This window comes from Henckelia pumila, chromosome 4, assembly GCF_033568475.1.
Source record: "Henckelia pumila isolate YLH828 chromosome 4, ASM3356847v2, whole genome shotgun sequence".
In the NCBI taxonomy this organism is placed as follows: Eukaryota; Viridiplantae; Streptophyta; class Magnoliopsida; order Lamiales; family Gesneriaceae; genus Henckelia; species Henckelia pumila.
Window position 1 is genome coordinate 2,111,900 of NC_133123.1, and position 15,909 is coordinate 2,127,808.

At 34.7% G+C, this 15,909-nt stretch overlaps 3 protein-coding genes and 1 long non-coding RNA gene across 5 annotated transcripts; all 4 read left to right on the plus strand.

The window, feature by feature from the left end:
- Positions 1-276: 276 nt before the first annotated feature.
- On the plus strand, positions 277-4,249 carry LOC140861130 (OBERON-like protein). 2 transcript variants are annotated; one of them, XM_073264141.1, is made up of 3 exons: positions 277-458; positions 1,194-2,368; positions 3,352-4,249. In XM_073264141.1, the coding sequence occupies exons 2-3, from the start codon at positions 1,231-1,233 to the stop codon at positions 3,975-3,977; spliced, it is 1,764 nt and encodes a 587-aa protein (XP_073120242.1). In that variant the 5' UTR covers positions 277-458; positions 1,194-1,230; the 3' UTR covers positions 3,978-4,249. The 2 variants fall into 2 exon arrangements, with proteins under 2 accessions (XP_073120242.1, XP_073120241.1); XM_073264140.1 differs by having other exon boundaries at positions 278-458; positions 1,228-2,368.
- Positions 4,250-4,877: 628 nt separating this feature from the next.
- On the plus strand, positions 4,878-5,724 carry LOC140861131 (uncharacterized). The gene is made up of 3 exons (XR_012143715.1): positions 4,878-4,987; positions 5,098-5,343; positions 5,608-5,724. It is a non-coding gene; the product is annotated as an uncharacterized lncRNA (long non-coding RNA).
- Positions 5,725-8,724: 3,000 nt separating this feature from the next.
- On the plus strand, positions 8,725-9,997 carry LOC140866493 (CASP-like protein 2B1). Its single transcript, XM_073271491.1, has 3 exons — positions 8,725-9,130; positions 9,230-9,362; positions 9,523-9,997. The coding sequence occupies exons 1-3, from the start codon at positions 8,901-8,903 to the stop codon at positions 9,760-9,762; spliced, it is 603 nt and encodes a 200-aa protein (XP_073127592.1). The 5' UTR covers positions 8,725-8,900; the 3' UTR covers positions 9,763-9,997.
- Positions 9,998-11,694: 1,697 nt separating this feature from the next.
- Positions 11,695-15,575, plus strand: LOC140864836 (protein NAR1). The gene is made up of 11 exons (XM_073269219.1): positions 11,695-11,985; positions 12,240-12,322; positions 12,552-12,705; positions 12,820-13,009; positions 13,254-13,380; positions 13,667-13,823; positions 13,912-13,961; positions 14,042-14,213; positions 14,503-14,629; positions 14,732-14,823; positions 15,160-15,575. Exons 1-11 carry the CDS (start codon positions 11,899-11,901, stop codon positions 15,310-15,312), a joined length of 1,392 nt encoding a protein of 463 aa, XP_073125320.1. The 5' UTR covers positions 11,695-11,898; the 3' UTR covers positions 15,313-15,575.
- The last annotated feature ends 334 nt before the right edge of the window (positions 15,576-15,909 follow it).

Below are 15,909 nucleotides of genomic sequence, written 5' to 3' on the forward strand. Positions count from 1 at the left end.
TTTATTTTAATTTAATTTACTTCATATTTTAATTTTTATAAATTTCATTTTTAAAAAATAAAACTAGAGAAGTCATTTAAAAAAAATAGTTGATCAAAGGTTATTTTCTCAAATTCCCAGTATTTTTTTAATTTTAATTTACGGTAAATTCCATAGCCAGAATCAGAGAAGTCAACGAGGACAGAAGATTTGGCAAAAATGGGTCCCGCCATTCGGATTATTACCGGAAACTTACCATTTCGGTCATCATTATTTTCAACCTTCCTGCTTTTGCTCCATCTTCGACGGGTCCAAACGGTAGTAAAGCGATAGGACTTTCAGGCTAGTCAAGTGTTTCTCCGTCCCATATACGTTACGGCTTAGCTGAGCTGAGCTAGGGTTTTCGAAGAGGAAAGGGGGTAAATATTGAGTCAATTTCCGGAATTGAGTTTGAATTCCGTCTAGTTACCTCGTTTCAGGTATGAAGATGGATCATTTTCAGTGACATTTATTTATTTTGTTTCAATGTTTGCTGGCCCTAGATCTAATCCCGCGTTTTGTTTTGTGATTTCAGTTTCAGCTTTAATCGTGTAATTTTAGCTTCTTTGTTTTGAATTTTTGGTAGTTTCTTTCTTCTTACGGTGGTCTGTCGAGAAAGCACAAATTTACCACCTCGGTAATGTAATAATTGATCTATGTCTGCTAAAGCTTCATCCTGAAAATATGCTTGTTTGGTTGTAAAATTGGATTTTTCATCTCTGGTGCTAGAAATATTTTCTTTAAATAGCCATTAGATTCATTTTTTACGAAGCTACCTTTTTTTGTGGATAACAGGTAGGAGATATTTTTTTCTGAATTTCTATTATCTTTCTTACAATATACTTGATTTGCCTTCTGGAGTTATATGGACTCGCGATTCAATGAATTTTTATTATACTTTTTCGAGATCTATATCTAAATTAAAATTTAATTTCACAAAATGCATCCGCTTGTAATTTGTACCTGTTGAACCTATTGGTGATTGGTTATGAAAGAATTGCGGGTCTTGGTAGTTCTTGAGTTCTTATGTTGTACTTTTATCCATTCCATCGATCTGTGTTTTCCTATTCCTCAGAGATTGTACTGGCTTGCCAATTCAATCCTTTCCTAGAAGATTGTAATTATTGTTTTGCATTAAGATGTGAGTGAGGAGACACTGTTGTTTGTCCTTGTAGGTCGTTAAGTGATTTTCACTTGTTGTTACTTCAGGTTATGGGAACATCATCTGGTTCTCATTTCAATAACCAATCCTCAATGCTACCTCCACGTCAACAGCTGCAACCTGGGGGAGTTCTGCAGACCTCTCTCTCATTAGTTGCACCAGATGCGTGTGGATCTCCAAATCTTCAGGAACATGGCTCTAATTATGGGCTAGTTCGTGAATCCCCAACGGAAAGTGCCAGTTCACGAGAAACTTGGCCCACTGCTGAGGCTTTGACAGCAAAGAAACTGGAGAAGGAAAAAGAAAGAGAGAATGGTTTTGCTGGGCACTCTGTAGTCCGGCATATTTCAAATGCAGATAAAATGTCTCTTCGGGATGTGGCCAGTGAAAGGATAGAAATCATAGCTGAAAAAATGCAGAATCTCCCAGACGAGTATTTAGACAAGTCTAAAAATGAACTTCGTGCTTTTCTGGAAGGGTTGGGTGGTTCTCAGCAAAGAGACGAATTTCTATTTCTGCAGAAGCTGGTCCAAAGTAGGAGTGATTTGACTGAGAAAAATCTGATTATGGCTCACAGGATTCAGCTGGAAATTCTGGTTTCTATAAAGACTGGAATCCAGGCATTTTTGCATCCAAGTCTCAGTCTATCTCAAGCTTCGCTGATGGACATTTTCTTGTACAAGAAGTGCAGAAACATAGCGTGTGGAAGTGCACTACCAGCGGAGGACTGTGCATGTGAATTGTGTGCAAAGAGAAATGGTTTTTGCAACCTTTGCATGTGTGTAATCTGCCAAAAGTTTGATTTTGAGGTTAACACATGCCGCTGGATTGGGTGTGATTTGTGTTCTCACTGGACTCACACTGATTGTGCTATTCGAAATGGACAAATTGGCATGGGCCCTTGTGTGAAGAATGGAGCTAGTTCAGCAGAGATGCTTTTCAGATGCAGAGCTTGTAGTAGGACATCTGAATTATTAGGGTGGGTGAAAGATGTATTCCAGCATTGTGCGCCGACTTGGGATAGGGATGCCTTAATTAGAGAACTGGATTTTGTGAGTAGAATTTTCCGTGGGAGTGAGGATTATAGAGGCAAGAAATTGTTCAGAAAGTGTGAGGAGCTCATTGAGAAATTGAAGAGTGGGGTAGCTGAACCTATGGCTTGTAAAGTAATCTTAATGTTCTTTCAAGGTAAGCTTTTGTCACATGGTTATATTGTGAATTATGCTCGTTCCTACATTTATATTTTTTCTTTCTTGCCTGGTTTTTTATGAAATGAACAAAAAAACAGACGATCTAGGTTTACTAATACTCAGCTTGGTGAACCAGTGATTGTTCATATTTTCATGTTGCACACTTCTTGTGGTTTTTGTATCAATCATACTGCACATGGCTTGGTAGGATTCGATGGGATTTGTCTTTAAGAATGCTATCTCGATGTTGGGATGGGAAATGGAAAATGAGGATTTTATCTCACAGGGTGTCTACCTCTAACAACCTTCCTTACATTTTGATGCGACGTTGTCTCTATTTAATATTAGATAATACATCCTATCTTTCCACTTTTCGTGGTGGTTTTGGGGTAAAATTGTTTTGGTTTTGGGGGAAAATTGTTTTATACGGTGATTTTAATTTTTTTAGAGAAGCCAATTAACAAAATGAATTTACCTTGCATAGTATTGTCATTTGCTGTGGATCGACAACATATAATTTGGTTTCTTCCTCTGAATTCAATATGCAAATTATGTGCTACTCTTGTCATCCTTAATGTTTTTATGTCAAGATTGACTTAGTGTACTCCCGAAGTAACGTGACTAGCATTTTTCAAATCCAAATACCAAGTTACAAGATAACAGCAATTTTTCAAATCAACTTGTTTGTGCCATCTAAACTTAGGTTGCCATATTGCTTGACTTTACTTTACTATACAACCTGCAATTGTAATTTTGTTTATCTTTTTTATAGCTGTCCTGTTTCTTCTGTAACTACGTAAACATCAAATTCCATATAGAACAAATTAATCTCTTATTTTTCAACGTCTTTAGATTCCGAGTCACTCCTGCAACAAAGTTATTTACAAGGAGTTTCATGTTTCTGTTTCGTTTTGCATGATACTGGGAATACTAACTTTAGAGATTCACACTTATTTTATGAAAATTTTGTTACCTTCGCAGAACTTGAGTCAGACCCCTTAAAGATTCAGGAGAATGAAGAAAGTGGCAGGATGATATCCCCACAGGAAGCTTTCAACAGGATAGCAGACGTAGTGCAGGAAGCTGTAAAAAAGATGGAAAATGTTGCAGAAGAGAAAATGCGGATGGTAAAAAAAGCCCGCTTGGCTGTTGATGCTTGTGAGCAAGAGCTCAAGGATAAAGCCAGGGAAGTGGCAGCACTGAAGATGGAAAGGCAGAGAAAGAAGATACAAATTGATGAGCTTGAAAATATTGTGAGGCTCAAACAGGCTGAGGCGGACATGTTTGAGCTGAAAGCCAATGAAGCTCGACGAGAAGCTGAGTGGCTTCAAAGAATTGCACTTGCCAAGAGCGATAAGTCAGAAGAGGATTATACAAGTAGGTACCTGAAGCAAAGAATGCATGAGGCTGAGGCTGAGAAACAATATTTGTTCGAAAAGATTAAGCTCCAGGAAAGTACAAGGGCGTCACAGAGCGGTGCAGGAACAAGTGACCCTTCCCACATGATGTATAGCAAAATCCAGGATTTACTGAAGAACATGTATGACACAACTTCGAAGGCGGAGGCACAGTCAAATGATCGTCACTCATTGGGTTCACTTCCTTGAGTTTCATCATTCTCCTGGCTGGACCTTTCGGTTTCATGTATGGCATGAAACTTCATTGTTGATTATGTCTGTCAAACCTGTAGTTGCTGCCTTTCCTTGTAGATTAGAAAGCAAGCTCGCGAAACAGCTTGAATGCAGATGAATGTTCCCATCTTACTGGATTCTATTTATGGCCACCCTCTATGTACAGTGGTCACTTATTTTTTCTTTAATTTGCAACTGTTATCCATGACACTCAGTGCTGGCATATGTATGCATAGTTTCTTCTTCTTCTTCTTTTTTTTTTTTATGTTGATTTGTGAACTGTTTGTGATTTGCTTGGTTTATCATTGACCATATCATGAGAAGCTAATCAATTTCTTGCATCACCAACCAGCCATGATGTGATTAAAATGTCTTCGTTTCTACTCTGGAAATTTGATACCCTCTATTTTGTTTTTGTCATTTGAGTACTGTTGGGGAAAGAGGTGCTACAACAATGAAGCTGGCAAATTGATCCCCATTTCAAAGTTTCACCAAGTGTTCGATCACTTGTCGTGATTTGGTGAATCTAAACTAGAGGGGTTGGTGATTATTTAAATCATAAAATGTATGGTCGAGCTCAATTTAATTTTTGTCTAGAGATCTGAGTACTCGCTGTTACCGAGGCCATGTGAAAACTTAAACAATGGAGGATGTCTGTTATATTAGCATATCATATTGTGCACCATGAGTTTTTTTTAACTTAAATGTAAATAAAAAAACGCAAGAATAGCCAGTCTGAAATGTGTTACCAGTTGAGATTATTGTACAACATTGTCTTTTTAGTGAGGACAAGACTGGGATTTGTAGGTAATTCACATCAAGTCATTGCGTTAGGATCTGAAGGAGACTCTCTTTATATACTTCCTGCATTTTGGCTTATTGCATGGTTTTTTCCCATTTCCATGACTTCTGTTCAGTTTCCATAATGCAGATGAAGATTATCAAACTAACATTGATATTTTTGCTGTCAATATCACAGTATTCAGGTAGCTTTCTCACTATTCATCTTTTCTTGTTGTATCGTATCTGTGTGCAATATATATACTCTTTTTTTGTTTCTGACGATGATTTACGGATATTTTGACATGTTTGGAAGATGGACAGTTTGATTACTGCATCGCAGATGATCAAACATCAGAAGATGATCTGGTCAAAGCTATGAATTGGGCATGTACCAGTGGTGCAAACTGCAGCACAGTTCAAATGAACCAGACATGTTTTTTCCCCAACACAACAAAGGATCATGCATCTTATGTATTCAACAGCTACTATCAAAATATGAAGCACAACGGAGGCAGTTGTTACATCAATGCCACTGCAGTTTTAACCGGTCTCGATCCCAGTACGCACGTCTTACTATCTAACGAAATTGTAACATAAAATCGAGCTAAACTCAAGAAGAAGTGGATCTTGATTCTTGGTTCTAAACAAAACTTGTAACTTTTAATGTCTTTTTTCCCAATTAAGGGGCAAATTGGCTCTCCGAGCCAGGTGCAGTATGTGCCTACCGCTTGTGATTACTTTGTGATTACTTCTATTTCTGGATCTAAAAAAAGAATAGTGCGTATTGGACTCTAATTTCAGAGTGTTTTATCACCAATGGCAGGTCATGGCTCGTGCAAGTTTGATTATATACCTTGAAAAAGTGGATTGCAGCATCGGTAATCCAGGGCACTGTTTCATTTGTTGAAATAGAAATTAAAGTTTACCTCGCCATTTTCATTTTATGTTTCAACTTTCAGCAATAAGTTTCATTTGTATTGTTCCTCACTTCTGTTCTGACCACTTATTTTTATGAATTCTTGGAAGTATTTGGTAAGTGGGATTAGGCGGCTAGCCATGGAAATCTAACGGTGAAATAATACTAGTTCTTTAAATAATTTGTTTACAAATACTCTCTCATTTTTTATTTTTCACACATGTTAAAGAAAAATTTATTGGAAAGCAATTTTTATACAAACTTCCTATTTAATGTATTAAAAAATGATTGCACAATTTTCAAGGTGTAGTTAATAAGGGTATGTTAGTAAAGAAATGTAAAAAAATATTACTAAATATAATATATGACTATGTATTTGGGACAAACAAAAAAGAAAACGTGGACATTATAATTGAAACGGAGGAAGTATGCAATGAAAAACAATATTTTCATGAAAAAAATAACATTTTCTTGATCAATATGATAAAAATTGATACGTGGAATGATTTTTGATAAGTAATGAAAGCCAAAGATGATGATACTATCCCTCTACACTCTCAGCTCCTCCCTTCAAAAAAATATCAAGTTCCATGTTATAGTCACAATCTTTACTTATCCCTATTGACTTATAATAACAAGTTGAGGACCATTGTCAATAAAGATCAAAACATACTATAATCTTCAATTATTTTGCATATATGTCTATCATTATTTGAAATAAAATAAGAGTAATGCTAGATGTACACCTCGGTATACACCTTGGTTTACGTTCTTCCTTATTAATTATAAAACTTTCCTTGATTAACTAGATATGTATTTCTTATCATGAGTATTTTGCAATTAATGAGAAAAATTAGGAAAATTTAAGTAAGAGTGTAAACCAAGGTGTACACTACAAAGTGTACATCTAGCATTTTTCATAAAATAAATAGGCCCATTTGAATATGTATATTGTTACAAAAATTAAAAAACGAACTCTACGGAATTGATATTTATTTACCTACGAAACACACAAATCGGTCGATGATGATACACACCCCCACAACATTTTCAATCTAAATAGACTCTTCGTTTTCTTGTATTATTATGATATAATGGAGTCATAAATAAATTAATTTGTAGCGATTCCAGTACAACAGCATTAAATGTGAAGAGAAAAAAGGCTAAAAATTGGTGGCCCACGCTCAACCCTCGACTTGTCACTTCCTTATCTTTTCCACTTCATATTGTATTCCTTGAAACAAGAAATCATTACCCCTCCCCAGAAAAAATATATAGCAATCTCACTGCCCCTTTCTTCTTAAATGCTGTCTCAGATATCTGATAACCTTTCTTCGATGTTAGATTAGGCAATATTTAATGCTCCAGAAGCTTGGCCCCCCCTCTTTTCATATGGTACACAAGTTTAGTCTAATATCTCTCTTTAAAAAAAATTTAATTTTTTTTGACGTCTCAGAAACATCTCTAGTGTATTTGATTGATACTTATTTCTCTTATCAAATACAAAATTATAACATACGACAAAAATCAGTGTAACATGGAGTAGAGGTATTGAATACCAATGACAAAAAATTTTAGGTAGTGGCTAAGAAAATGATGATTGGGCTCAAATAATGTTTTCCACATAATCGTGCGGCCGTTCTTGATGTTTTAAACTAAATAATTACTCTTATGAATGGGGATTTTGTTAAATGGGAGGGTTACACTTGTTAGGCGCCAATAATACCGGTAGTGTTTGCATTTATAGATGAAATTAAATTAATTAATTATATTGGAGATAATTACATTCAAGTCGTTCGAAATAATTCAAGATTGAGCCGCGAGCCTATTCATATTTTTTTAAAAAAAAAAAATGCAAGGGGGTGAGAAAATGTCCTTGTCTAATTTGACTCTTATTTATACACATGAGATTTGAGCGGAGCCATGTTATATGTAATGTACAAGATATGATCCCTTCAGTTTCAGATTGCCACGTTTAGATCTATATAGATAAGTATAATTTTTGCTCAAATTAGTGAAACAAAATGAGTATAATTATATGATAATTGAAATCACTCACCCAAAAAACGAAAGAAAATGGGGGTAATTTCATTTTTACCCCTAAAATTTTTTGTAAAGAGTGCAAGATTGCAATAAAAATCAATGCATCCATATTTATCTATTGGTATGATTGAAATAATCCTGCGAATTTGATCCAACTATTGTATAAATTATGTCTGAATGTGAAATAAAATCTAATGGTAACCATTTAATTATCGATCAAAATGTATTAAATGATAAAAACAAAAAAAAAAAAAACATTGTCGCGTGACACATAAATGGTGTTTCAAAATTTTACACGATAATTTTCATTTTTATTTAAAATAATTTTATAGCCACCCCATACCCTGATCCTAGGGCCATTATTATAGTATTAAAAAGACGGGTGATGTTACGTGTACACATAGGATTACATGTTGCATTTAAAATTACATAAATATTTTTAATATATTTTGGAAAGATTTTTTTCAAATCAAGTAGATGGATAATTTTGTAATTTCATGTGTAGTGTGTAACTGAATATGTAAATCAATGTGTACATGTAGCATTTAAAATTACATAAATATCTTTAATACAATGTATTTAGGGAACCATATTTGTTATTCAAGAAAATCCAAGAAAAGTGGACTAATTTTTTGCTTATAATTGTACTACGAGTTCTTACCAAGATTCTTCTTTTTATTTTTATTTTTCCCTTTTTGGTCGACACAAAATATACTGTATTTTTTCTCAAAACCACTTGTTTCCATAATTTTAGAACGATGGCAAAACCGAACCTTTTAGTGGTGGAACACTGATTTCTTAACAAGTGATCGCATTATTATCCACTATCATGACTCGAGGCACGTGTAAAATATATAAAAAAAGGTGCCTCTTAGTGGTAGTTTGTGTTATCGATTTAAAATTATCTTATTATAAATTTTGGAGCTTATGTGCCATTCTTTTCTTTTTCCTTAATTTTTTTCCGCTTTCTTTTGAGTGATATCTATATAAGTGGTGGAATGTAGGTAGGTAAGCATTGAGTTGTCTGAGTTATTACTAAAATTTATTGTCTTTGTGTGAAGTGGGATTGGTCTAATTTCCAACCACTTCATAATTTTTCCACAGCTTGCTTGCAAAAGCTAGCTTTGTAAGAAGAAAAGAAATATTAGTCGGTGAAGATGAATTACCTTAATGTGGGAGTTAGCCCCAGCCCGGGCAATGTTCCTGTATACCATGGGAGCAATTTGAAGGTGATAGATAAGAGGGTGAGGCTGGCGGAACTGATTCTGAGGTGTGTGATCTCTGGTTTGGCCATTCTTTCTGCTGTTCTTATAGGGACAGATTCTCAGGTTAAGGAGATTTTCACAATCCAGAAGAAGGCTAAGTTTACAGACATGAAAGCCCTTGTGTAAGCAATTAAGATCTGTGAGAAATTGCATGAAATTTGTTTTATATATATTTATCAGTTTACTTATAATGAAGGGGCCTATATATATGTTTTTGGCAGTTTCTTGGTGGTGGCTGATGGGCTAGCGGCTGCCTACTCACTGGTGCAAGTTTTGAGGTGTGTTGTGAATATGATTAGAGGGAGTGTTTTGTTCAACAAACCCTTGGCTTGGGCCATTTTCTCTGGAGATCAGGTATATATATTTCTTGATCATTTCTCAAAACCATCTGCTTTCTTGGATTCATGTGTAGCTGTATATAAGTAGCTTTTTGACCATGGAGACAGGTGTCAACTTGTAAATTGATCCGTCAAAAAAATAAAATAAAATCTTGGGGTGATTATATATGTTCCAGGTGATGGCATACTTGACATTGGCAGCGGTGGCAGCGGCCACGCAGTCGGCGGTGATTGCGAAATTCGGGCAGACGGAAGTGCAATGGATGAAGATCTGCGGCATGTATGGCAAATTCTGCAACCAAATCGGGGAGGGCATAGCCAGTTCATTGCTGGTGAGCCTTTCCATGGTGGTGCTCTCGGCCATCTCAGCTTTCAGCCTCTTTCGTTTGTATGGTAACAACAAAGCAAAGAGCTAGCTTTGTTTTGGCTCTAGAATTTGTACTGTGGTAATTAATAAAAGGATGTTCATTTGGTGTGTGTGTGTGTTTTTTTTTTTTTGGGTCTGTTTTGGGATTGTGTGTACCTTCGCTTCCCAACGTATGATGTGCAAAGTTTACAAGTTTAATATGCAAAATCTACCACTTAATTCAGAGACAAAAATCAAGATGTTCTTGTACTTCTTTGTAGCCCTGATTTGAGTTAAAAATAAAATGTTTCAAGGTAAGAAAGTTATTTGACCTATTCAAGAGATTGTGCAACCACCCACGGAGTAGAACTTAAGGCCCATGTAAATAAATGGAGTCATAAAAAGACAGTTGTTGGATTTGATGGGAATTGTTTTGATTCGTATCTTATTATGTAAATGCTATCGTTACTTTCTCCAGTGTAAGTGTTACATGTGAAGTACTCTAAATAGAAATTTTCACGGCAAACTTTCTCAAGCTTTCAATGTAAATTACATGAAATTGGGGGTAAAATTCTATTTTCAAAAAGTGTTTTAAATATTTTTTTTTCGTGAATTTAATTTTTCATGCTTAAAAGAAAATAAGAGGGCCTAAAAGTAAGAAAAAGAGGTATATTGGGATACTAAATATTACTGAGAAAACATTTTTTTGTCTTTATTGTACGTCTATTGTTGTTGTTGGTGTTTTTTTTTATTATTTTTTTTATTTTTTGACCAAGGGTCGAGGTTAGTGGGTATAGAAAGAACCCAAGACCTCTCCCAATACAACAATTGGCACGTCTATTGTTGTTGAAGTGTTATATAAAGTAAAAGATTAAGTTTAAGCATAGAAATATAGTGTACATTGTCTATTTATTTTATTGGGTTTTATTATCTCTATATATAAAGAACATCTCTACACCATCTTTTATTTCGACGTAATTGTCCTCACTTTTGTTTTATTTTGTTTTTTTTTATTTCGATATTTCAAATTGTAGATTAATTTTAGATAATTTTTACAATTATAAAATTATTTATATTTGAATATAAATCAAATTGATATAAAAATATTATATAAACACGCATCAATACACTAGTTACTAGAGGTGAGCAAGATTTCGGTTAAATTGAATTAACCGACCGAACCGAGCAAATTCGAAAATTAGATTCGGTTATTTCGAAAATTCGGTTTTAGCATGCAAAAATATTGATCATATCGATTAATTTGGATGCCACTAAAGTTTTTAAAAATTTACCATTGGTTAACCGAATTAATCCATATATTAAAAGCTATTATTTAATAATTTTTTTTTACGGTTTTAGCATACAAAAATATCGGTCATATTGATTAATTTGGTTCGATTACGATTTTTAAAAATTTACAATTGGTTAACCGAATCAATCGATATATTAAAAGTTATTATTTAATAATTTTTTTAATATTTATAGTTTTGTGGAGTACCTAATTTAAGATCCGGCCCAACTCACACAGTCTCTCTCCCTTTATCATCAAAATATATTTATATTCACGAATTTTATATGTCTTTGCGTAAATTTTCTTAACGAAACAATATGTATGGTTTTCGGTAGTTTTATAAATTTTTCGAATGATAAAAGCTACTAGGAGATGAAATCAAATATTAATTTTGTGAGATCCGGTCAATGAAAGTTTTATTTTATGCTAAAATTATTATATATTTTTAATATAAATATATTATGAGTCAATACCGTCTCACAAACTCATGAAAAGGATTGAATTTGAAAGTTTGGAGTTGCATGAAGGACTAGTTATGAATGGGGAATTTTTTAAAAAGGAATATCTATTTAAATATAGTAGATTATTATTATTATCTATTTAAATATAGTAGATTATTATTATTATTATTATTATTATTATTATCATCTATTTAATATAGTAGATTATTATTATTATTTTGTTTTTGAACCATTTATTATTCTTATTCGCAGCTACTAGAAAGTAGAAACAGCTGTGCACCGGCAACACAGGGAAACAATAGACGGTCTTCAACTCGGGAATACCCTGTTTTGACAATTTGTAGCCCTAATTTTGTCTAAACCTCCAAGCTTCAAATCCCTATCTTAAATCGATTCTTCTGATCACAATCAAGTGCATATCGGTTCAATTTTGTTTCATCCAAACACAAGTACGATGTCGGAGAAATTTTCAGCTACGTTAAGAATTGGGGATTTGAATGATTACATAGCACCATCTCAGGGTTGTGTTATTAAAACTGAGGTGACGAGTTGTTCTGATTTTCTGTTCGTGTTTTTTTTTTCCATATATATATATATGAAATTAATTAATACTTGACGTATTCTCTTTGTGCTTTGTAAACGACCAATGATTCTTAGGAAGTGATTTTTCTTGGAATCCCACGATCAGTGAGTAGTAATTTGCTATAATCCTAAAGTAAAAACTCGAGCATAAGGATTGGTAAATACACACATTTATAGTTATTTAATTTAATTCATATTTGATTTATGAATTAGGGTGTAGGAAAGCCAAGGAGTGCTCCGAAAGCTGTGCAAACTGATCCAGTGAAGATTTCCCTCAAAGATTGCTTAGCATGCAGGTAATGTAGATTTGTGCCGGCACTTAACTTCAAGTTTAGTTTACTTCTTTTGTTTGTGAGTGTGCGTGTGATCTTTTCGCGAGACAGAGAGGAGTTGAGGTGGAATAGGAAAAGTAAAAAATTGTTTGGGAGGAAGGTGTGAAAAGAGTATTTAACTTGATTTGCTTCTTATTCTGTGTGGATTATGATAAAAAGATTATATAAACTTATGTTTGTGATGTATGTGCAGCGGGTGCATAACATCAGCAGAGACAGTTATGCTTGAGAAGCAAAGTTTAGATGAGTTTCTTTCCAACCTCGACAAAGGAAAAGCTGTCATCGTCTCCCTTTCTCCCCAGTCCAGGGCTTCCCTTGCGGTTCATTTTGGCCTTTCTTCTTATCAGGTAAGTAAGAGGTTACAGGCAGAACTTTTCATGCAGTCCGTTTGTCCCTCTGTCTGATGATTATCTTCTCAGATTCATGTTTTATGGTCTTACCCAAAAATTTATAATTTTCAGGTGTTTGGAAAGCTCACAACATTATTCAAGTCCTTGGGTGTGAAAGCCATATTTGATACCAGCTGCATTCGGGATTTAACTCTAATAGAGTCCTGTAATGAATTCATAGCACGGTATAACAAATGCAGTTCAACTGATGAGGAGAAAACAAAATCTCTCCTGCTCCCTATGATTTCATCTGCATGTCCCGGTGTGTCATTTATTTTGTGATTCTAATTTAAATGTCTAATTATTGTACCCATGTTAGATGTCAATCACTTTTTTGCCCACCTGGATACGGCATGCCTTATGGATTGAAAAATCTTTTTTTCTCTTTTTCCTTGCTGAAGTTGAGTTGAGGGTGAGCTGCAGCAAATTTTACCCATTTAACGATTGAATTACAATGTGTCCAATTTTCGAAGGCTGTTCTGACTTTTCCACGATGTTAATTGTAGGTTGGATATGCTACGCAGAAAAAACTCTTGGATCCTATATCTTACCATACATTTCCTCAGTGAAAAGTCCTCAACAAGCAATTGGCACTGCCGTTAAAAACCATATATGCCAAAAATTAAGACTCAGGTGATCCATAATTTGCATGTCTTCATAAATGTTTAGTCTGTTGCATCATAGTGCGATAGTGCCCATGTTCTGGATGTTATGAGTTGGTTTCTGAAATCACCTTAATAACGTTGCGACAATGCTGTTACCGAAAATGCTAGGAACAGTAAACAAGTATTTTTATTGAAACTTACTAGGGGCATATTAGTTGGTTTTGTGTTAGGAGCAGTCACTAATATGGCATATGGCATATTTTGAAAGAGATTGGAAAAGGATTTGTTTTAATGTTGACTGTATATTTGGGCAGGCCTGAGGAGATCTATCATGTCACTGTCATGCCATGTTATGACAAAAAACTCGAGGCTGCTCGTGATGATTTTGCGTTCCAATTGGACTCCGATGGGGAAACAATTACAGAAGTTGATTCCGTATTGACTACCGGAGAAGTTTTAGATTTAATTAAGGTTTGGTTTTGGTGGTGGCAGTCTGATTCACCCTTTTCTTCGATCTACTTTATATGTTCACTAAAAATGTATTGTTTTATTGTTGCAGTTGAGTTCTATTAATTTCACGAATTTGGAGGAATCTCCTGTGGATAAATTGTGAGGTTCTATACCGTCTCTAGGTTGTTTAGAAAATGAATGTGGTGAGGGACTAATTGGGTGAGTTTGTTTTTTGACAGATTGTCAAATGTTGATGAACATGGCCATCTTTATGGAGTTCATGGAAGCTCAGGAGGATATGCTGACACTGTGTTCAGATACGCTGCAAAGCTGCTTTTCGGGAAGGAAATCGAAGGTCCACTCGAGTATAAGACTATCAGAAATGCAGATTTCCGTGAAGTGACTCTTGAAGTAAGTCAGTTTTGGGAAAATTTGTTGTCTGGTCCTGAAAATGCTCTAGTTAGACCACTGAAATTGTCTGAGATTTGATGTGTTCTTGATAAAATAATCTGTAGCCCGTCAGATTGACACTTGTATTATTTATGGCATCAGTTTTGATTGTTCCGCTTTTCTCTGATACAAATAGCATGAAGTTGTCTGCTCTATATCTCTGTATCAGCTGTTCAATTTACTCATTCTTCGAATAAAAAATACTCATTTGTGTTCTGTATTATGATGACCAATGGTTCTTGTGATCCAGGTGCAGGGTAAAGTTGTCTTGAGATTTGCTCTGTGTTATGGATTCAGGAACCTGCGAAACATTGTCATGAAAATTAAAAGTGGGAAGTGTGAATATCATTTTTTGGAGATTATGGCGTGCCCTTCGGGTAATATTTTTTTCTTGTCGTATAAATGATTTTTGTCATCATAAATCAGCGTGTTACTTCTATAAATCTTAGTAGGCTTTAAAATGCTTGGTCATTTTACAGGATGCTTGAATGGTGGAGGTCAAATCAAGCCAATCGCTGGCCAATCCGGAAAAGATTTGATTCAATTGTTGGAAACATCATATTCAGAAAGGGTAAGTAATTGCTATTGGGTTAAGCCTGAGCGACTGTTGTTATTTTTGCCCAAAGTTGAAATTCCAATCACTATTAGTAAATGGTACCCATGGATGTGCCAGTTTCATTTTTCGTTCATATCAGAAAATTCTTGAGAAAACATAAATCTACAAGCTCCTTACACGAGGTTGGGAGCAAGTGATTCTTGATGTCACAATTGTATAATTTTGTCTAGAAGTAATTCTGGATATATTCGTCAAAATAGTTATTTGGTGCATTGTATTCATCTCGGTAAATGTTGATTTTGCTTGCAAGTTTTAGTTGACTTAAAATTGCATAACACATCCTGATTTTAGGTATTGGCGGCCGATCCTTTCGAAAATCCTAGAATCAAAAGATTATACGATGAGTGGCTCGGGCATCCTGGTTCAGAGAAGGCCAGGAGACATCTACATACAGAATACCACCCACTTACGAAAAGTGTGTCCTCTCAGTTGCAAAATTGGTGAGAAACGTATTCTTCTTTCTGCCCCAGTGGTGTTGATATCAATTTCGTCGCTCCTTCCCTCAGTTAGGCCTCACTTGTAGGCATCCAGTTTTGATGGGACATTTTATTCTGTTAGGCAATTTAGTCGGTGCACATGTACATTTTCTAAATTTTGTTGTTTGTGCATACGAAAGTAATATAGCGGAAAAAAACCTTGTGCAGCTCCTCCCCCCTTTTTTCATGCAACTGGTATCACTGTTTCTATGGAATGATTGTTTGATTCAACGACGATGAATGCATTAATATAAGTATGTGATTATGCATACTAGTTGACTTAATTGTATGAAGAAAACAGAAGTCTAACTATTTCTTTGTAACTCATATTTTGGGTGGCTTAAATATGATTTCTAAGTGCCTTCCAATTAATATGCAGGCAATATTTTTAAGACGAATATATAAAATGTGTTTTTCGCACTAAAAATGTGTACAAGTGTAATTTATGTTTTGAAATCTTTGGAAACTAGTCATTAAGATACTCATAAAATTTTCTTATGCAATCACTTAATTAGATGATATTCCGCCGCTGATAATGAGTTAAAAATTTATTTTATGTTTAAAA

Bases quoted from the DNA above. Each gene is read 5' to 3' on its own strand.
- LOC140861130 (XM_073264141.1), top strand. From the start codon at position 1,231: ATGGGAACATCATCTGGTTCTCATTTCAATAACCAATCCTCAATGCTA. The intron at 2,369-3,351 runs GTAAGCTTTTGT...TTACCTTCGCAG, and splicing joins AATCTTAATGTTCTTTCAAG to AACTTGAGTCAGACCCCTTA.
- LOC140866493 (XM_073271491.1), top strand. From the start codon at position 8,901: ATGAATTACCTTAATGTGGGAGTTAGCCCCAGCCCGGGCAATGTTCCT. The intron at 9,131-9,229 runs GTAAGCAATTAA...TGTTTTTGGCAG, and splicing joins ACAGACATGAAAGCCCTTGT to TTTCTTGGTGGTGGCTGATG. The intron at 9,363-9,522 runs GTATATATATTT...TATATGTTCCAG, and splicing joins CCATTTTCTCTGGAGATCAG to GTGATGGCATACTTGACATT.
- LOC140864836 (XM_073269219.1), top strand. From the start codon at position 11,899: ATGTCGGAGAAATTTTCAGCTACGTTAAGAATTGGGGATTTGAATGAT. The intron at 13,010-13,253 runs GTGTGTCATTTA...TGTTAATTGTAG, and splicing joins GATTTCATCTGCATGTCCCG to GTTGGATATGCTACGCAGAA. The intron at 14,630-14,731 runs GTAATATTTTTT...GTCATTTTACAG, and splicing joins GATTATGGCGTGCCCTTCGG to GATGCTTGAATGGTGGAGGT.